The 20,913-nt window shown below is 41.5% G+C and overlaps 2 protein-coding genes across 4 annotated transcripts in view; both read left to right on the forward strand.

Moving 5' to 3' along the window:
- The first annotated feature begins 1,598 nt into the window (after positions 1 to 1,598).
- On the forward strand, positions 1,599 to 17,079 carry PIGA (phosphatidylinositol glycan anchor biosynthesis class A). The gene is made up of 6 exons (XM_090063272.1): positions 1,599 to 1,736; positions 3,873 to 4,662; positions 6,147 to 6,279; positions 6,926 to 7,058; positions 9,004 to 9,210; positions 13,254 to 17,079. Exons 2-6 carry the CDS (start codon positions 3,945 to 3,947, stop codon positions 13,515 to 13,517), a joined length of 1,455 nt encoding a protein of 484 aa, XP_089919398.1. The 5' UTR covers positions 1,599 to 1,736; positions 3,873 to 3,944; the 3' UTR covers positions 13,518 to 17,079.
- Positions 17,080 to 20,616: 3,537 nt separating this feature from the next.
- ASB11 (ankyrin repeat and SOCS box containing 11) overlaps positions 20,617 to 20,913 on the forward strand; it is a 31,248-nt gene continuing 30,951 nt past the window's right edge. For 2 of the 3 annotated variants that reach the window (XM_090063287.1, XM_090063302.1), the window contains exon 1: positions 20,638 to 20,841. In XM_090063287.1, coding sequence (XP_089919413.1) covers positions 20,664 to 20,841 — 178 coding nt within the window. In that variant the 5' untranslated portion in view covers positions 20,638 to 20,663. Of the gene's footprint in view, positions 20,842 to 20,913 lie in introns of all 3 variants that reach the window. The other variant, XM_090063281.1, reaches the window with a different exon arrangement.

The raw sequence follows: 20,913 nt of genomic DNA on the forward strand, positions 1-20,913 counted from the left end.
ACATGTATTGTGTCAGCATCCAGCTTGTAAGGGCAGGAGAGGGAAATGCAAGGTCCATCTTCTCCAGAGTGTATGCAGGACCACCAGGACGTGGGGAGGACAAGAACAGCTGATCTGGTGTAGCAGACCTTATCAAATGTCCAGGCAGACTTCTCCACTGATGGATGGTGACTGTTGCTACTAGAAAGGGAAGAGCCATCACTCCATCCCAGCCCCAGGGCAGGACCTGGTCTGGGGCACTAGCCTAAGGCGCTTTTATCAGCTGATGACTCCCAGGTCTTTGTTTTGGGGCAGTTGGCAGCAGGACAGAGGCTTGGCATGAGCTGGACCTGAATCAGGCAGATGTTCCTGGGGAATCTCATTTCCCAACATTCACCCCAGCCCCTTTGTGGGCACACATGGCATGAGAAAGGGGGCAGGGAGCACTGATTGCAGGAACATGAATTAGGTCCTTGATTGTTCTCATGGCAGCATGATAAGCCTCCCCTCCCACCTCCCCCCAAAACAAAGCTCTTCTGGGTGCTGCACACATGCAGGCAGAAAGACTAGAGCCCAGCCTGGGAGCTGCCACCACCGAGGCCAGAGCTCTGTGCCACCCCAGCCACAGTTACAAATAACATGGCCCTGTTGCAGCTGGTGCAGATGGTCAAGCCTCTCCCCCTGCACACGGGACAGCCCCTCAGGCACCCAGACCCCTGCCTTGGTCTGCATCCAGTCCCATGCCTGGCTCCTGCTCAGGCAGGGGCTCCTCTTTGGGGACACAAGGTAGCTTGTCCTGCGTCCCTGGCACGTCCCTCTGTCCTCCCTCCTCCAGAGCCATGTTTGTGCCACAGGTCTTTGGCTGCTTCAGCCAGGACTCAGGACCCTGCAGTGCCCTGCTGGGCTGCACCTTTTGGAGGACATCTCAACCACCTTCACACCCCGTGACCTGGGGACAAGAGCCATGCGTCACTGGGAGCTGGGAGGGAACAGCCCCCAGATGCAGAGATGGGAACAGCAGCGTGCAGGAGCACACACTGCCCTGAGGCTTCTTGCCTGCCTGCCACAGCTGACACCCCCGGTGCAGTCTCCATACTGCACCCCCCATTCCCAGGCCCACACATCCTCGGGCAGGATGCCCAGGAACTGCTCTGACACCACCATGCCTAGCTCCAGAACATGCTCCCTGCCGGCACTGGGGCCCAGCCAGCACTGTGGTGCCAACGTCCCACGGCCCCTTGCCCTCTTAGCTCTGGTGCCAGGTCTCTGGGGCGGGAGGGCATCTGTCAGGGCAGCTGCATGGTCGGGGGCATATTTCCAGTACCAAAAAAAGGGGCGGGGGGCAGAGAGGGAGGGGAGAGGTGTATGATTATGGGATGGGGGGGAGAATTATATGCCCTGCCCCTCACTAATAGTGCCCCTCACTCTTGACCCTTCTCTACCTAGCCGAGCAGGTACCGCCCCAGCTGGCACGCATGCGCACACACGCTCTGTGCAGCAGGGGAACGCTACTGGCGAAGAAAGGGTAAAAAGAACAGGCAGGCCCTTCCCGACGTCACTCCCTTCCTTCCCCTCGCCGACAATGGAGGGCAGATCCCATTGGCTGCCGGGCTCCGCGCCCGCGCCCGCGCCCGCGCGACACATCCGGCGCTAGGAAAGGAAGGGCGGTTGCCCAGGCGATGGAAGTGGTTTTGCGCGCGCGCGAGCCGCTTCCCACCCGGAAATGGGGGCCAGTCGCGTGCGGTGGGAGCCGGCAAGTACGAAACGGCGTCCCTCCTCCTCCACCAATCGCCCCCTTCCCCCTCCAGAGGGGCCGTTCGGTTCGGCGTGGCTGCCGGGTGGACTGAACCACTTGGCAGCGCTCGCGGGGGTGTGGGTGGCACAGGAATAACCCATTCCCGCCTGTGAGCGGGGCCCCCGTGCTAGGGGGGCTCCAGGGTTCACTTCGTGCAGCCCCTGCCTCAGCCCTGTCCCCTGACTCTACCACGGGGACAGGGCATCAATGCAGGGGGGTGCAAATTGCACCACTGCAAGTGTGCCCTGGCATAGGGCTGGAAATCGCCTTCTTTTGAGGCTGCTTCAGAGGGCACCCAGCAAGGAAAACGATGGGCACTTTTACACCTGCTTGCAGGGAGTGGGGGTTGATGTTTTAATTAGAGCTCTTTAGCAAGAGCCGCTCTAATTAAAGCACCACCATGTCTGGTGTGTTGGTGTCTACATGGCAGCAGGGGTGCTTGAACTCAAGCTCGTTGAACCAGCCTTCTTGGGAGCGCCCCTGCTGCGGTTTGGAAGTGTGGGGAGACATAGCGATGCTTTGACAACATCCCTGCACTTGAGAATAGCGATGAGGACATTTGAACTGAAGTTTGTGTGATGAGCTTGAGTTCAAGTGCCCCCGCTGCTGTTTGGAAGCGTGGGGATGCCAGTGCACGAGATGTGGCAGGCTGCTGGAGCACCACAATTGCCATGCTTCAAAGAAGATGGGGACAAATAATAATAAAGAAAAAAGGGATGGGAATGCTGGTCGGAGCTTAGTAACGAGAGTGCCAAAGGGAGACACTGAACAGAGCACACTGGGCAGCACCCACAGGCTCTCGAATGAGTCCAAGGAGTCAGTGGATACTTCCCAGTTTAGTTCTGCCCGTAGATGTAAGTGGATGAGGGACAGAAAACTGACCCCAAAGTCCATTGGGGTGTGGGGGGTGCGGTCTTTCTGTTCAGGGCCTCCTTCTCAGTCAGATGGATTGTGAGCTTGGCTAGGGCCAGGAGGAGGTTGACCAGGATATTTTGGGGCTTGGTGGGGCTGTGGATGGGGGAGCATGTAAATGAAAACATGGAGAGAAAAATGCAGCCAGAGTTTCTTCAGGCAGGACTCAAGGACCTCAGGAGGTCCCTGCCAGCTTGGCTGCCCTGTGACTTTCATCTTCCTTCACTTCAGAGAGTTGAGAAAAAACACCTCCTGTGCCACGGCAGGGTGCAGGGGTTAGACCAGGTGACCCTCAACAACCCTCAACTGGTTTTGTTTAAATGTCTCATATTGTAGTCATAGATGGTTTCACTGCAGAAAGCATGACTGTTGTCTTGCCAAGGCATCTGCAAATACAGATTTGTTTGTCAGGGGAGGTTGCTTTGTGTTTTGTTTTATTTTATGGGAAACTCTCTTTGGAGTTAATGAATAATATGAACACTGATTACATGCCTGGAACCTCTGGTCTAAGTGTATGTTATAGAAACTTGGCAACTCCCCAGGTTGTGTTCCTTTATTTATTTTCCCCTTCTAAGTAGGGAGTTTGCCCTTGTTACAGAGTCTGATGCTCTTTTGGAAATACTGTGTGGCTGTGACAGTGCTTCACAGAATGAGAGTGCTTCATATGGTTATGCAGCTTTCATGGCAAAGCAGCGAAGTTCACTGGTGACTAGCTGATCAATTAGCTGTGGATTATCCCCCGTTCTCTATTCCAGTGTTGTGGCGTCTTTGCAGAATAGTTGCAGCAGAGGATCTAGTCTTCTGCCTTCCTTCTGATACTTCTTTTTGTTGGTTGGGTGTTTTTAATCTCCTTGGTTTAGGGTTTGTGGATTGAGGGGAGGGAATCACAGTGAGCCTCAGAATAAGAGTACTTCCCTCACCCAACAAATGTTATATTTTACTTGCTATATTTTTATTGAAAATACGTGTCAAGGCCAGGATGTGGCTAGGGAAGCTGGCGCATTCTACTGTACTTGTAATTGAACAAACATTTTTACTTTGCGTGGAACTTCTCAAAAGCTAGTGCCAACCTTGAAGAAACAAATGGTTATGATGCTGTATCATGAATGTCCTGGTGGAAATAACAGTCTTGAACTGTATGCTATTTTATTTGTGATTGTAATTATTTCCTTTTTTCTCCTTTCAGATTTGAGCCTGCTCCTTACCTATATACTATGAAAAGCTACTGGAAGGACTGACTGTTAAAGTTGTTCCAAGTATGGCTTGCAGAAGAATAGGAGATCAGGAGCAGTTTCTCGCTGCTGCTTTCTCTGTTGTTAACTGTGGGAGACCCCCAGCATGGGGCATTCGAACGCACAGTATATGCATGGTATCTGACTTTTTTTATCCAAACATGGGAGGAGTGGAAAGTCACATCTACCAGCTGTCACAGTGCCTGATTGAAAGAGGGCACAAAGTTATAATTGTCACTCATGCATATGGAAGTCGAAAAGGCATTCGTTATCTCACCAATGGTCTGAAGGTCTATTACTTACCTTTGAAGGTCATGTACAATCAATCTACTGCAACAACACTCTTCCACAGTCTGCCTTTGCTCAGGTACATCTTCGTGCGAGAGAGAGTCACCATAATCCACTCACATAGTTCATTTTCTGCCATGGCTCATGATGCACTCTTTCACGCCAAGACAATGGGTTTACGGACAGTTTTTACAGACCATTCTCTCTTTGGATTTGCTGATGTCAGTTCAATACTTACAAACAAACTCCTAACGGTGTCACTGTGCGATACAAATCACATCATTTGTGTCTCTTACACTAGCAAGGAAAATACTGTACTAAGAGCAGCACTGGATCCTGAGATCGTGTCTGTCATCCCCAATGCTGTAGACCCTACTGACTTAACTCCAGACCCGTCCAGAAGGGATAATAGCGCAATAACTATTGTTGTTGTCAGCAGGCTTGTTTACAGGAAAGGTAATGAGGTCCAACCTGTAAGTCACATTTCAGAGTATTTTTTTTTCCCCTTTTAGTGTGTGGTAAGAAATGTTCTGTGGTGAATATAGAATGATGTGTCCTCAATTGAGAATGGAGTTGAATTTGAAATGGCTGGGTTTTTGTTCCTTTCTCCCCCCTACTCTCATTAATTGAGTACAGAGAACTGATCATAAGGGATAATTTCCTTTTGATTTCATCTGAGCACTGGGCATGGAAATTGGCTCTATGTGGTCAGTTCTTGTCAGTCATGTGGCATCTTTGAAGTCATTGGTAACTTATTCATCAGCTTGGTCAATTTGGAACTTAAAAGACATTAGTGGTGGGTTCTTCGAGGTAGGAGAATAGATTCATGTGCCTCCATAGGCCACTTGCTGGCCTTCGGACTGTAGGAGACTTCTGTTGGAAATGGCACATATAGTGTTTCTGGGTCACACCTACAGTTATTTTCTTTGGTGGCATTTTGCAGAAAGCACTGTAGCCTCAGTTTAATTGTTTTCTTAGTTTTTATTTTTCGTATTGGACAAGAATCAAGTGTTTCATATAGACAAAAGAAACCCTGCAATTTATTGATGTTTATATTTCTTGACCTGAGACTCACTTTAGTCCTTCCCTAAAGGGATTCTCTCAAAATGATTAGAAAAGTTCCTTCTTGTATTATAAATTAATATTGGATTGTTACACAAAACAGTACTCATTTTTTCACTATGCTGTTTTAGTTATACCCTTCTATATTAGTAAGCAATTAAAATTATTTGTTTTTCTAATAGTACCTAGAATCTGTAAAACTGACAAACAGCTCCCCTGCCCTTAAACAAAAAGAAGCCCCCCCAACTGTAATATTTGCATGCATTTTATGGGAGTGCATTCTCTCTCAGAGAAATTCAGGCCATGTCCGCTGAAAACTGGACAAAAATTATGTGGTTTTGGGTTTTGTAGAAAACTTGCATTTCAGTCAGATTTGTTTAAATTTTGGGATTTTACAGACTTTACATTGATAGTGTTGGTAGTACTGCTACCCAAACTTCAGTTAGCTGTGGGAGGAGGGTGTCTGTCTTAATTACATCTGGGAATGCTCTAACATTTGCATCAGTCCTTGGGTCAGTCCAGAATCAGGTGGGTTTGCAAAAGTTGACCCCCTTTACCTTTAGGCTGCACCTCTTGTGGCAAATTGCAGCAAAGTCCTTAGGGAGAGCCAGCACTTCTTGTCTTCAGTACCTGCTTATGATAATTCTTCTGGCCAGAGCTGATGCAATTTGGGCTAGTTTTTCCAACATAAATAAGTTGCAACTCAAATAAGAATCTCATTCAGGGACTTCATGAGGGTTATTAATTATGTAAATTGGTTTATAGACCTAAACTTTAATCTTGCACATTTGGGCACTTAAGATTTTGAGGCCTTGTGCAATAATCTTGGGTAAGTTGAAAATGTGTTTACTTAAACTGTGTCATTGTTGTACTTTCAGGTATAGACTTGCTTAGTGGTATAATTCCTGAACTTTGTCAGAAATATCCAGACTTAAATTTTTTAGTTGGAGGAGAAGGACCAAAACGAATTGTTTTGGAAGAAGTACGTGAAAGATACCAACTTCACGACAGGTTTGTTTTATCCATGTTTATGGTGACAAAATGCACTGAAGTAGAAAACAAACAAACAAAATGTGTGCTTTCATCTCAAAGTTCCTTCAACTCCCCGCTCTTTTCCCCATGACAGTTCATCTTGTTTGGAAGAACGAGGGAATGGGGACACCTTTATTCTGTTTGTTTGGTTTGGTTTGAGAGAAATCCTTCAGGATGATCGTGCTTCCTGTTTCTGGTTTTATAGTTTTTTCAAAATCAATATCATGCTACCCATTGATAGCTAGCACCTCCCTGAAATTTTAGAATTGATTAAATGTGCTCAAAAGGTACCCATTTTATCTGAATAGAGCAACACTGGTAAACATGGAGTATTAACTTAAATCTTTAGTCTTAAATCTAGAGACATGGGAGCAGCAGTCTGGAGGTACTTGCCAGAAAATCTTTTACTCTTCTGAAAAATAAAACCGAACTATTCAAACTGAATATAGAGGGTTTTTTAATGAAGGTGCAAAGAACTTGGAATGCGAATGTTTCAGTGCCACTCGAACAGTAATAGCAAGCTTGGTAAGCTGCTTCTATCAGAATATTTGAGTAATGTTATATGGCATTTATTATTACAAAATATGACACTGGTTTTTATTCTGATTCTTTGTTCTATATTCAGAGTGCGTCTTCTAGGGGCTTTGGAACATCAGGATGTTAGAAATGTCTTGGTTCAGGGTCACATTTTTCTCAACACTTCTCTCACTGAAGCCTTCTGTATGGCAATTGTGGAAGCAGCCAGCTGTGGTTTACAGGTAAAAGAATCTGAGTTACACAGAGCACATGTATAAATATAATTTGTTATATTTGAAATTAACAGTTGTAACAATGCATTTTATTTGTGGATCTATAAGCTCTTTATATGGATAATTACTGATCATAAGGTGTCAGTTTGACACACCTGCGGGGAGAAAAAAGGTCACACAGAATTGCTTTAAGATGGAGCTTGATAAGTTTATGGAAGGGGTAGTGTGATAGGGTAGGGGTGTTGTTTGAGTTTAGATGTATATTAGTTTCACCACAAAGAGGAAGAAAGTAAACACAGTCTCCATGTGGAAGGGATCTAAACCCATGTCCTTGCTCACCTTCTTCCCAAAAATGGCTTATTTGGTAAGGAGAGGGATGAATATACTATTTGGCTGTCTGGTGTTTACCTTCAGAAGCACTGAGCATAAGCTACAGCTCTTAAGTGAAAACTTGGCTTGCATGTGCAGGTACTCTGATGGTACTTAAACCTCACGGACAACTGTCTAGTGGTTCTTACTCACAAGTTCACAGTAGAACCATGTACTTGTTTTTGAGTTGGGAAGGGATATTTCTACGGCTCAGACTGTCAAGGATGACTAGGGTTTTTACTTTCCTTTGTAACAGTGGCATGGCCTGCTTCTTAGGATAATGTGAATATTTTAACCTAAAAGTTCTCCAGTTGTGGCATTAGCCATACTTTTTATTGAAGGGCACACCTCTAGAATATGGGGATTTTAGTATATAAGGTGTAGCTGTAACTTGTGATTGTCAGGGGTATATGTGTTCTGTAGACTTCTTAGGGGTGTAGGCTGTAGTTGTTGTTGGTCTAAGGACATAGGCAGACAAGGTTATTTGGGTAAATCGATATCTTTTATTAGACTAGCTCAAATAATTGGGAAAATTCTTCATGGCAAGCTTTTGGACACAAATAACCCCATTCTGAAGGTACTCATTAAATATGGAGAATGTCTAAAATGCTAGCAGTTAATGATGAATACTGGAGCCCTCTTCCTTTCCAGCTTTCTGTGTGAGTAGATTCTGCCTTATTCCCCCACTTGCTACAAGTGACTATCCATTTGCCATCCTGTCTTGTGGAGAGTTCTGCAACTTTCTTATTGTTGGCTAACACTGTAAATAATAACATACATTACAGGAATCTTCATGCTTTTATTACGTTGCTTTTTAAATGATGGCTTTTATTCAGGTTCAAATTAACATTCCCAAATGTTTAAGAATGTTTATGTAAACATTTGAGTGATCTTAGAGCTGTAAAACATGAGTGGGTAAGAGCTGAGGTAAGAATAGCCATTTCTAAATCAACTTACTGGTTTATTGTTTTCTTGAGGTAGGTGGGTGGGGGTGAGGAGAGAATCCAAGGGTCTGGACCTTTAATTGCTTTAAAAGGAAAGGAAGAGCTGCCCTCAGGAATGCACATCTGCTTGATTCTGTAGCAATACAGGCTCACTAAATCGCCTTAACTTTGCTCCTGATGAAGCAAGGTAAAAGTTTTTTGCAGTTGTTTTGCTACAGAATCATGCCAGTGAAATTGGTTTCATTGTAACAGTTTATATCGGTATCCTTTCATATGTATACAACTGGTACATCTGTCTGTATATCCCAAGGGAATTGGATCCTGTGACACATATCTTTTAGGAAAACAAATTTTATTTTTACATGTTGAGGGGAGGAAGGGGAGAAGTGGCTCTGACTTCTGTTCACCCCCATGTCAGTTCCTTACCAAAGCGTCAATTTTGAACATGTGCTAATTTGCTGTCCTAGTTGCTTTTCAGAGCTCGGGCCTTCAGTCTTCAGACAGGTGAATTGGCTGTACAGCAATTACTGGAGTGAATCATTTGCTTCGTTTGAAGTATTACTGCTCATCTGTGTTGTCTGCTCTATTTCAGTTGATTGTATTATGCAGCAGGTGTATTTTTAATTGTCTTGTCTCCAAAGGTGGTGAGTACAAGAGTTGGTGGAATCCCAGAAGTGCTACCAGAAGATCTTATTATCTTATGTGAGCCCTCAGTGAAATCGCTGTGTGATGGCTTGGAAAAAGCTATGCTGCAGCTGAGATCAGGAACATCGCTAGCCCCAGAAATTATTCATAACAAAGTGAAGACATTCTATACCTGGAGGAATGTTGCAGCAAGAACTGAGAAAGTATGTAGACTTGTTTTAGTAGTCTCTTAAAATGTGAGTTCACTGTGAAACATACTATACTTGATTCTAAGATGAGCTGCTCCTCCCCCCATTTAACATGAAGCAGGGAAGCCTGTCTTGGAATTGTGTATGAAGGAAGGCAGTGGCAGGGTAGGCAGCTGTTGTGGCTCGGGCTCCAGCACTTACCCAGGGTTGGGGCCATAGCCACAGCTCCTGCCCCCCTCTTCCCCTGCAGCCTTCTCACCCCTCCATCTCCCCACTCAGCCTGTTCTCTCCCATCTCTTCCCCACCCAACACTTTTCTCTCCTGCTTTCCTCCAGTCTCTGCTCCCCACTAATCTTATTACTGGAGGGCTTCCTCACAACTTCTGTTGTGTGCTGGCAGGCTACATCTGTGTTTTGGTTTGGGGCATTGAGCACAGCCCCAGCCCCGCCCTGCAGCAGTGGTGCGGTTAGATGCAGCCGTGCTTAGTGACGCTGGCTAGTACTGCAGTGGGGAAGTGGGAAGAGCAGAGGCTACAGAAGGACAGGCCCAGCAGAGAGCAAGCTGCTTGACCTCCCCACACTGCCTGCCCCCCTTGCAGCAGTGGAGAGATGAATTAAAGATAACCCTCCAGTAATTAGATTCCAAAACTAACAAATTTATAGACTGGTTTTTTTTTCCATGTATAGAATTTAATTATTGGGGGGGTTGTCTTGGATATGAATAAATGCAGTACCTCTCTACAAATAGGTTTATGTATTATCTGATTGACTTGCATTGAATGTGTTTGGTTTGTTTCCTTCCCCAGTCACTAGTCTTCCAAATACAAAGTATACTGCCATATCAATTGATAACAGTTTTGATAAGCAAATAATGATATCATTTATATCTATGCAATCCCTTGTTTTCATGAGATTCCACACTTAGAGTTGGCCTAGCAATTGGTTTACATATTTCACAAGAAGGAACATGCTGCCACTCTGACTCAGACTAGCAAGGTTAAATATTAGTGACTAAATTAAGATATTAGTTATATCTAAATATAACAGAACATATACAAGCTGTGGTTATGCTGGATAAGAAGTTGCCATAGTTTGAGTCGCTTTTGGTGTAGAAACCTACTGTAGGGTGAACACTTTCTAGAAGTTGGTGATGATGGTAAAATTACCTGTAATAAATAACTGTTTTACAGCTTGTTGAGGAAGCTTCCAGATAACCCTAAGAATCAGATTTTCTTTTTTGTTGTTGTTTTTGTGCATCAGCAAGAGTAAATAAATAGAGAATTCCAACAGAGATTAGTCTTATAGAAAGTTTCTCCCCATCTCTCTTTAAATCACTATGAAGGCAGAGGACTTTTATGTCAAAATAATATTATTCTTTTGTTTTTGTTTTTTTTTAAATGGGTTTACTATGATCAGATAGTGGACACAAATATTGCTGTTCCTGTGAAACGGGAGTGTATAATAAAAAATGGAAAACAAAACTGAAGAATTAAAACTAGGTATACTTTACTTAACTTGTCAGCTTTTAAAGCTAAATTAGATTAGCTTGTAGTAATGATTATTGCAGGTTTTTCTGGTACATGGCTCTGGTAATTTAGCCTTCTGTTCATCTGTGAAGGTATTTGTTCTGCAGCCCTTCACTGTAGCAAAGCTTTCTCTTTTTGCAATTCTGAATAAAAGGAAATTATTTTTTAGGCAAAAGTGTAATCATATTAACTCTTGAGTTTGTTTATATTTTTTTTAATCAAAAAGCCATACAATCTCCTGTCTCTGCATACAGTGACTGAGTACAAACATAGGTTAGAATTTAAGCTTAGAAGTATCTCATTTGTATGGATTAAAAAGCAATCTTGTGGCAAATCTGGTGGTTAATATCCAGATTTATCTGATTTGTTGGTACGTGTTTAAAATTGGAAGTCTATTTACATAGATAAAAAAATGCCTATATTTGTGACAGTGACAGCTTGAGGCTTCTTTCCAAAAGGAAGAAAACAATTCTAAGGATATAGACTTTCTCACAAAATGTGAGAACATAGAGCTTTGCAAGTAAATAAATATTAAGCTTCTCAGTGTCATGTTGAAGATTACTTATTACCAGATTTGCCCATCACTTTGGGGTGTGCTTATTTATTATGGATACACTTCTATGGTCTCTGTAATTCTATCAATGTGTTGCTTGTGTTTCTGTACAGAGCTGTATATCTCCCTTCTGCAAGTCCTCACCCCCAATGGAGCTTTCTTGCAGGACTCAGTTTCAGTGGGGCTGGGTTCTTCCAGTCACTAAATCAGTCACACACACACAGATAAACATGACACGCCTGACTTGGCCAGGTTGATCAGTATGGACAGGCTGACACCCTCATATGCCAAGAATCAGTTCATCAGAGCAACAATAAACTGCAGTCAGACACAAGCACACAGGTAAACAGAAAAGCTCTGAATCTGGCTGGGTGTTCAGCTGACACCCTCATGAGCCAGCATTCAGTTCATTAGGGCACGTCTGAGCTAAACTGGGTCAATCAGCCTGGGTCAAAAGAAGCACTGCTGCAGAGCAAGTGGGGAAGGAAAGTGGAGAAGAAAACATACACCCAATTACTACTGGTTTGACTATAAAAGTTATTTATTGCTAAGTATATGAAATGTATAATGGTACTGGTAGTAATAGACATGCAAAGGAAAACAAACGCACACAATTACAGTACTACCCTGGGGAAACTTAGCTCAAGCTTAACTAATACAGTTCAAGTTCAGAAATCTATGCCTAGAGAGAAAAGAGAGAGAGAGCAAGAGCTGGGATCTCACTAGTCCAAGGCACTCGGGTTGATAGGTAAAGTTCTTAGTATAATCCTTGAAGGGAGACTGTCTGTTTCTTCCAAGTTCTCGAGAACAACAGTGGATGGTGTCAGAGAGATTTCTCCTCTTGAAGCGCAACTTTCCTGCTTTTATAGATTTTTATACTCTCGGTTCAGCTTCTTCAAAGCATTCTTTTAATAGTGTAAATAATTGTTTTCTATTGACAAGGGGTTATCTGGTTTGGAACATCTCAAGAAACTGCTTAACAATCAGGAAAAGCATAAGTTTTTAAGGAGTAACCAGACACTTAGGAGCCAGCTTGAAATTCTTATGGGTAGCAGATATACTGGATGGGATACCTCCTTGTTTCTTCAGAAACAATAGATGGCTTGCATCATCAGGGTTTTGGATTTTTACCTGTTGTGAACAAAGAATTCACTGTAGTCTTTGCTTCGGGCTTTCTGTTCTCCATCTCCCATGTAAATGAACTGTCGTCTGGTTCTGTCTTGGATGCAAATGAGACCTAGGGCAGTTGCTTTCTTATCTGGAAGGCTTTAGATGCGGCTCCCACTGCATCTTTGTTGTCTTTTGTAATCGGTTCTTCTTCAGGTAGAGGAGGGGAGAGGGTGTGGGGGGATTCCTTGTGAGTCATACAAGCTGTGTCCTGTGCCAGGGTTCCCCAACAACAGGGAGGTAACATACTGAATAAGACTTTGAGCTTGGATGAGTAGATTTTTTTTTTTCAAGGGGGAAAAAAACCTTTGGTTTTGAATCTGAATACACTCATCAACTCTAAGTCTGTGGTCCTTTATTTTGGAACCTAATAGGCTTTTAGCTTTACTGCCAGGTTGGGGATAGAGTTCTGTAGGCCAATATGGGGGAAATGGTCTTCCTTTTATCTGTCTTAAATTTGCTGCTCTTCTGTTTAATTGACAGTTCCCTTGTTCTTGCATTTTAAGGCAGTGGGCATTGCCATTCACTTTCCCCTACAGAAATACATTATATTAATTAATAATAGCTCTTATGGGTATTATTATTTGTCTTTGGATGGAAACTTATTCTGTATTTCTGGTTTATTCTCATGGATAATCTTTTAAAAAATATTCTGTTAAACACAGAAAAGGGCTTTTTAGTTTTTTATGTGCTCCCGTCAAAGGTGTAGTCAGTTGAGAAATATGATACAAGGCATAGCCTAATATTCAAAGATAAAAATGTATCATAATGACAGCTGCTCAGCATGTAACTATTGTTTCCTTTCTCTTTTAGGTATATGACAGAGTTGCAGATGAAACAGTATTACCAATGGACAAGCGGCTTGACAGACTAATCACTCATTGTGGATCAGTAACTGGGTATATTTTTGCTCTGTTTGCTGTGTTAAATTTTCTCTTTCTGGTATTTCTGAGGTGGATGACTCCAGATTCCATTATTGAAGCTGCAAGAGATGCCACAGGTCCTAATGGAGTATGGACTAAACAGTATTTTCATACTCAAAAAAGAAAAGAAAAAGAAGAGAATTCAAACTGTTAAAATGTTTGAAGTGGGGAAGAAGGGTATTGGTGTCTAAATAAGTTTTTTTTAATAGTTGCTAATACAATTAATTCTACAAAGAGACATTATTTTTAAGCTCTTAACTTTCCTAAATTGTTGGAAAGGAACCTGATGAAATGTACTACCTCAATTTAGGATAGTAAAAACTAGTTGTGGACTTATGCAAATATCTAGATACAGCTTTTTTGCACTTAGTTGGGAGAACAATGGGAATTGGTGCATCTCAGGTATAAAACTTCTTACGAGACACAAGAATACAAGATTTTTCTCTCTTCCCAGAATACTACTCTTTCTATGAACCGACAAATGTATGGCACCTGGGGTGCCAAAACACAAATGCAGTAGCTTAAGATGGTCTCTGCCAATTCCTGTTAGGACTAATACATTTATAGAAATAAGAGGAATTGGCAGGACTTGAAAGGGGGGGGGAAAAAAAAAGCACTGCCCAAATCAATCAGCAGCTGAAAATGAGATGTGCTTGTTTTGTGTCACATTCTATAGATACGATTTCACATTACCCCATCCGCTTTCAACATTCAGTGTGCCAAGTGCCAGCAGTAGTTCTCCCAGACCATGTCTGGAGACGGCTCCTACCTGCATGCACAGAACTATTTTGCAATGGTTCTTCAGTACTCTGCCTAAATTTGATCAGTATCTCTTGGATATATCAAGGATCCATAACTGGTTTTCTTATTTTAGAAAATGCTAAATACTTTAGACAGGAATAACCTAAGCAGTAAAAATTATGGCTTTTTCTTGTTCACAGCTATCATTTGAATGGGAGAACTATGTCAGTTCCTAACATAATATAATATAAAGGGACAGCCTTTCCAAAATAGCTCAGGCCTGTAGACTCTTTGAGTAGACTGTGCCAAAATGCGTGGCAAAATGCAAGATACAGAAAAAACATCCACTAAGGGCTAGATAAAGACCATCATAATTTCTTTTTATTCATAATCTAAATGACATTTGAATTTATCTTCAGAAGGGAAAATGTTAAAAGGTTGTCACATCACTTAGACCACACCAAAGATGATTTAAAATTAACATAGCACACTGAATTTTTCTCTGTTATTCATGAACAGAAAAATATAATATGCTAAGTACATTTCCTGGGTGTTCCCATTACTTGCTGTGAGTTCAGATCCTTCATATTTATTGATTAGCTAGTCTTAATCTCCCCGAGTAGTTTGCATCTCTGTAGGAAACAACTTTGAATGTGTAAGAAGAGAGAGGATGAGTATGATTTTATATTCATGTAAAACAGCTCTCAATGCACTCTCTGTCAAATGCACTGGATCAATTTTATTGCAATAGCATTGTTTGTAAACTGAAAGGTTTTATGAGTTTGAACAATGACATGCAGACAGATATTTGTATTTGGATGTGCAATATACAAAGATTTATTTTTAAACTTAGCAGGGTAAAACTTAAAACATGCATCCTGTTATACACATAGCATCTACATTTTAAGATTAATCTTGTGTTGAGGTGCAAAGGTGATGGTGATTTATCTTTTTACTAAATACTGAATGGAAAGTATTTTAATGAAATACTGAAAGGATGATGAGATTCCTTGTTTACAAAGTCTAGTGTCAAGTTTCTCATTAGAAAAAATGGTCAGATGTAATGCTACACAGATCGCTGGGAACTACCCTGGGGCTGGACAGCAGGAAGCTGCATCCACACTGCCAATGTTTCCCAGCTGCTCATTGGTTGGAAGCTGCGGCCATGCTACAGCTGGTGGGGAGAAGTGATGGCAGTGGTGTGGGCATAGGTCCTTGCTCCAAGCCTCAGTATGGACACAAACAAAACACTCTGACTCTAGGGGCCATATGTTGCTGATCCCTGAATTAAGTTAATATTTTATTAAGAAAAACACCATACTTTTTAAAATCTGGTGCACTTTTTTTATAAGAACTTCTTAAAAGTGAATGTCATTTCACATTCATTTTATAGTGTTTTTTTTTTTTAAATAGTATTATGTTGATTTCAGTTATTTAACTTTTCTCTTGATTGCCAACAAAGTATAGAAATTCCATGCAAATCACATACAACTTGAATGGCAGGGTAGTCAAAACAATATTTAAACTATATAAACTTCCTTGTGCCAGAGCATTACTCATATTTAATCCAAGGAGGCCTTTTCATAATTTTGCATAATTTACAGGTTACTTAAATATGTTTTACTTTGCAATATAATGCACTGATGCTTTTACCTAAAATGGACCCACAAAACACTAGCAAATACAGAAACTTAATGAACTGCTGCTGCTGCTTCTTACTCTTCTAGCATTGAAAATAGAACTTTGTATGGTAAAGAATGCTGTGAGGGGAAATTAATTTGAACAGTTGCAAATGAAGTTATATGTACAAGTAGCTCAGTTACACCTGTACCATGTTTCAGAGATTGTATTTTATGATACCCTTTCGTTGCCTGATCCTTCACTTCCTGCTGTTTTTCCCTTTTTTTTGCCCTGATCCTGCAAACACAAATATGATGACTTGTTTCACTGAACTCAGTTGGTCAGCTCTCCTACATAAAATGAATCACACAAGTAAATGCTTGAAGGATTGAGATCTGGACTTTGCAGTATGCAAATCTGATGAGTAAACGCAAATGGTTGTGATGGCACTGCCTTTGACAGTTGTTTATCAGGCAGCAGTGATGGAAATGGGGGAAAGAGAATGTTTGAGGCTGTAGAGACAGAACTTAAGGCACAAAATATCAGCAGATATACAGATTTCTTGGGTAAATGCTAGTATTAAAATAAACACCAATAATAAGGGAACTTTTGAAATTTTAAAAATCTGAAAATACTTTCATCTAGGAGATGTAAAATATCAGGAAACTATTACCAAGCTGTGAATTTCTCACTTATGTGGTGCAAATTTTAGGGTGAGAGAAACTTTCAATGTGAAGATTGATGGAAAAATACTTTGCTACTCTTGATGTAAAGGTTCATTCAGAGTAGGAAAAGTAATTTGATTTATTTCCTTATTTCAAGATGATGGGAACCATAAATTTCTCTGTAATGAGATTCCATTCCATAGCACATCCTGTGCCTATACACTGTGTGCACAGACACTGTGAATTTATATATAAACAGCATGTTTATTGAAAGTGACCTGTTAAGATTAGAACAAATATCAAGTCCAGTGTGAGTGTCTCCATATTGTCAGATGCATTATTCAGCTCCTTTTTTTAATGATGCAGATGGCTCTATAAATGCATAGTAAATTGTAACGTGATCATTTTTCTTGTGGTCAGGCATTTCTGTACGCCTCTTTTTCTTAAATATCTTTTTTTTTTCTTTCCTTTTGGTACTAGTTCAGTTACTATTTCCCTTTTGTTTGTGTCATCTAATTAAGGATTTCTTGGTTTGTTTCCCACTATCAAATGTGTTTTATTTTTTTTAAATAAACAATAAAATGAACGGCAGAATTTCAGAGGAGAAAAACACTATTTGCTAAACTGCAGTTCTGTCCTATGCTTCTATCTGGGTTTCCTGTTTTGTGCATCAAAATAAAAACATTTGCAGATTAAGCACATATGTCTCAGTGTCCCAAGGTGTTCATTAGTCTTTTCCAGTACAACTAGAAAATGTGGTCCCTGTCTCAAATAAGTTGCAATCTCAGATCCTAGTCTTGCAAATTATTGTACAAGCTGCATGCATATGAGGCCATAGAACTACTTATACCTAAAGCTTGTATCTGTATACACATAAGATCATGCTCTTAAAGACAGAATGAATGCAGGAAAAAAGGGAGGAAAAGAGTGCAGCATTTATAAACAGTGGAATCAGCTGTTGGAAGCAGTCTTATATTTGTTATTTTTTTAAGGTGCATTTTAGAAGCACTTCATGGGCATCCTGGGGGGGGCACCAGATCATCAATGGCGGGGGGCGGGAATCCCCCAGCGGCTGACTCCTGAGCCTGGACCCACCAGTGGCAAAAACAGAAGTGCACTTACACTGGCACTGGCTGTGCTCCAGCTGCAAAACCAGAAATATGCATTGCCAGTGAAGCATTTTTGTATTATTTTCCAGGATATTTTATTTGCATTGGAGTTGTGAAGTGCTGTTCTCTGCATACCACCTTTCCCTGTAAGATTAGGGATCAAATTGAATTGACTTGCAGAGGTTACACCAAAAGAAAACAGTATGGTCAATACAGTGGCCAATTGATTAAGAAATGGGTGGCTTATTTAAAAAAAAAAAAAAAAAGGAAATAAGACCTTTTTATTCAACTGAATCTATTATTGTGCTAAAATATTCTTAATTACACATTTGTAAATCTAGGGGTAAATATTGGGAGCTGGGAGGAAAGACTGTTTGCTATGGCACCCCAGGGGAGGACAAGAGGCAATGGCTGTAAACTGTTAGATGATGGTTTCAGGTTGGATGTAAGGAAGAACTTCTTTACGGTAAGGGTGACCAGAAGCTGGAATAGACTTCCCAAGGAGGTGGTGCAGTCCCCAACCTTGGAAGTCTTCAAGAGGACACTGGACAGACACCTGACTGGGATCATTTGATCTCAGCAGTATTCCTGAGAGGGTGGGAGTGGAGTTTAACCCCCTTCCCTGACCCTAGCCCCCAGCTGGGGTTTACCTGCAGAGGGACAGTCCCTGCCTCCGCCCAACCCTTCTCTGCTGGAGCAAACAGCCAAGCCTAGAGCTAGAAAACATGATGGGATGTTGTGGGGACTGTGATTTAACTTGAACCAGGAAGGGGTCTGGGACAGAAGTTTCATAAACTGGTTTGACCCAAATCAGTTAAGTCTGATACTACATTCAACCAGGTTTATCTTAAACCAGTTTCAGCTATTTTGAAACTTATGTTCTGTTACAGGTTTAAACCAGTTTCTGATCACTTAAAATGGTTTATGTGTAACTTCTTTCCATAGCCCTGAAGACTAACTGGTTCAGAGAAATGTAAGTTTGCATAGGTAATAGCCTACTTCATCAGATGCTAACTATAAATCTGGAGATTAGATTTGAGCTGTGCATTCTTTGTGTTCATATCTCTTACTCATTCTGTGCTAGTTTCCAAAGAAAGTAACCTTCTGGATGTCCCTGACTTCTGGCAAGTTACCAAGATGCACCTGAAATCATTTCAGCTCTTTCAGGAACTATGAGTTCAGTTAATAAGAAATGTAGCTCTTTGTGCTCAGGTTTGTCAAGTGCTGCACTATTTCCCTCATATTCTCTTGGGGGAAGGCTGCCCAACTTCTAACTGCCTGGGGGCCGCAGGCTCTCTGGCCACATACCAGATGGGCTGCAAGTCCCATGAGATGCTTGCTGCATAGGTCACATGCAGTGCTGCTTGGCTTGGTTCCCCTATACCATGCTGTAGGTAAAATCCTAACTTTAATAGGGAAAAATGCTACAATGGAACTGGAGAAGATAGAGCAGAACGTAAAGGTTTAAAACGCTTTCTCCTAAGGCTTCACTCTGACTCCTGGCTAGGGGGTTATTTCACAGACCACACTTGGTTCCAGTAGGTCCCTGTCTCTAGAAGGAATCACAACTACCACGAGTCCAGATTCCTTTTGCCTTTAGATTAATACAGCTAGAACCTGGACCTCTGCAGCAAACTCCACCTTGTTTCCGGAGGTCTCAGCTTCTCTGCTTCCCTCAATGAGTTGCCTCTGCTCCTGCTGCTCTGCTGCAGCCCCCATGTGGCAGACTCCCTCTGTCTCTACTCTGGGGCTTTACTCTAGCAGGCTCTGTGGACTCCAGGCTGGCACAGGCGTGCATGGATATGGCCACATTCTGGCTCTCCCACTTGCATCTCTTTTCACCCTCCAGCTCCTAGAAAGAGGCAGGAAACAGATCCTTCCAGCACCATCCAGAGAGCAGAGTGCAATTAGGTCACACCCAGGTCCTGCAGTTTGGTCTGCCAGCCCAAAACCCATCCAAAGAAGTCCTTTCAATATATAACATCCCAGCAAACAATACAACTATGCAATTATGACACCAATACAAGTCTCCATCCCAAAGAAATTCTTTGAGATTCCTTGCTACTGTGAGGATCTGCCTGGTCAAATCTCTCTGCAGGATTGCATCTTAGGATGGACATGTTAGTTGAGGTGAATGGGATATTGACTGGATGATGCTATCTGTTATGAACTAAAGCTATACTCTTGTTTCTTTTACTTGTGGGGAAGGCTTTTAAGAAGAAATTTAAATGAAGAAAGAATTGTACAGACGTTGGTTAAAAAAAAAATCTCATTACAAAAGGCCATACTTCTTTAATTGCCGGATACAATACTTATAAATGAAGGATGCCTTCTGAAAAAGCTTTTTCTCTAAAATTGTTATTTCTTATGAATATTTTCACACAGTATTTTCTATCATTCGGAGATGGAAAAAAAATCCACTTCACCTTCCTGAAAACCTATCTTCAAGCAGCTCTGAAATGCTTTTAACATTTTTAAGCCTACTGGCAAACGGGTATTTATTTTTCTTCAATTCCCCTGAGCAGGGTTTTTTCTTTCTTTTATTATATTTGTTTTTGTTATTCTGCTTCTGTGGAACAGTAGCCGCACCAATTATTCAAGCAGGAAACTGAAATATATGAAGGTCACCTAACTGGAGAAACATGCCTTAACCCATAGATCAACACAATGTTCCATAAAACTGATTTTTTCTAGTTTTCCTTCTTTTGACCTTTCTTCTTTGTACACTTGGCATGTTGAGATACTGAGCAGGCAGACTGTAAATTGACCCACTCTATATGAGAATAAATGTACTGGGAATTGATAAGACATTGGCAGATAACATTTTCCCATTGAAAATGACTTCTAATGTGCCTCTTACTTCGCAATTTATGTGCATGTTTTTGTTTTCTGTACACATATTCCAGGTTCAGGGCTCTAGTCCCTTGTTTCCATATTAGAAAATAATAGAAAATGATATTCTTTGATCACTCAAAACCACAAAATGCTTTATTACTCAGCATTGTTGTTTGCTATCAACTTTCTAACCTAAAATAAAAACTGAATATATTTTTGGTAACATGAGGATCAGCAAGTCCTGGAGGTTTTAAAATAGATGCAATATGATGCCCATAATAGCCTGTTGCAACTTAGCAGACTGGAAAACTATACAAAAAGCAAACCAAAATGGAGGGCAGTTCTATACTCCATGCTTTTAATAATATTTATTTTGCAATCTTTGCTTTGTTTTGTTTCAAACTTTTAATTAAGATTTCCTTGGCTCTGCTGACCCATTTCTATATTGTTAAAGGCAACAGAAAAGAAGCTGCCAGGATAGCAGAAGAGATCTATGGAATAGTACCAGGTAAAATGAATTTCAGACACTCAAATTTTAAGTACATGTTCTCTAAATATGGAGGTCTTGAGGATTTAAATT

The sequence above is a fragment of the Crocodylus siamensis genome, chromosome 1 (assembly GCF_052110815.1).
Source record: "Crocodylus siamensis isolate JL-2025a chromosome 1, ASM5211081v1, whole genome shotgun sequence".
Taxonomy (NCBI): Eukaryota; Metazoa; Chordata; order Crocodylia; family Crocodylidae; genus Crocodylus; species Crocodylus siamensis.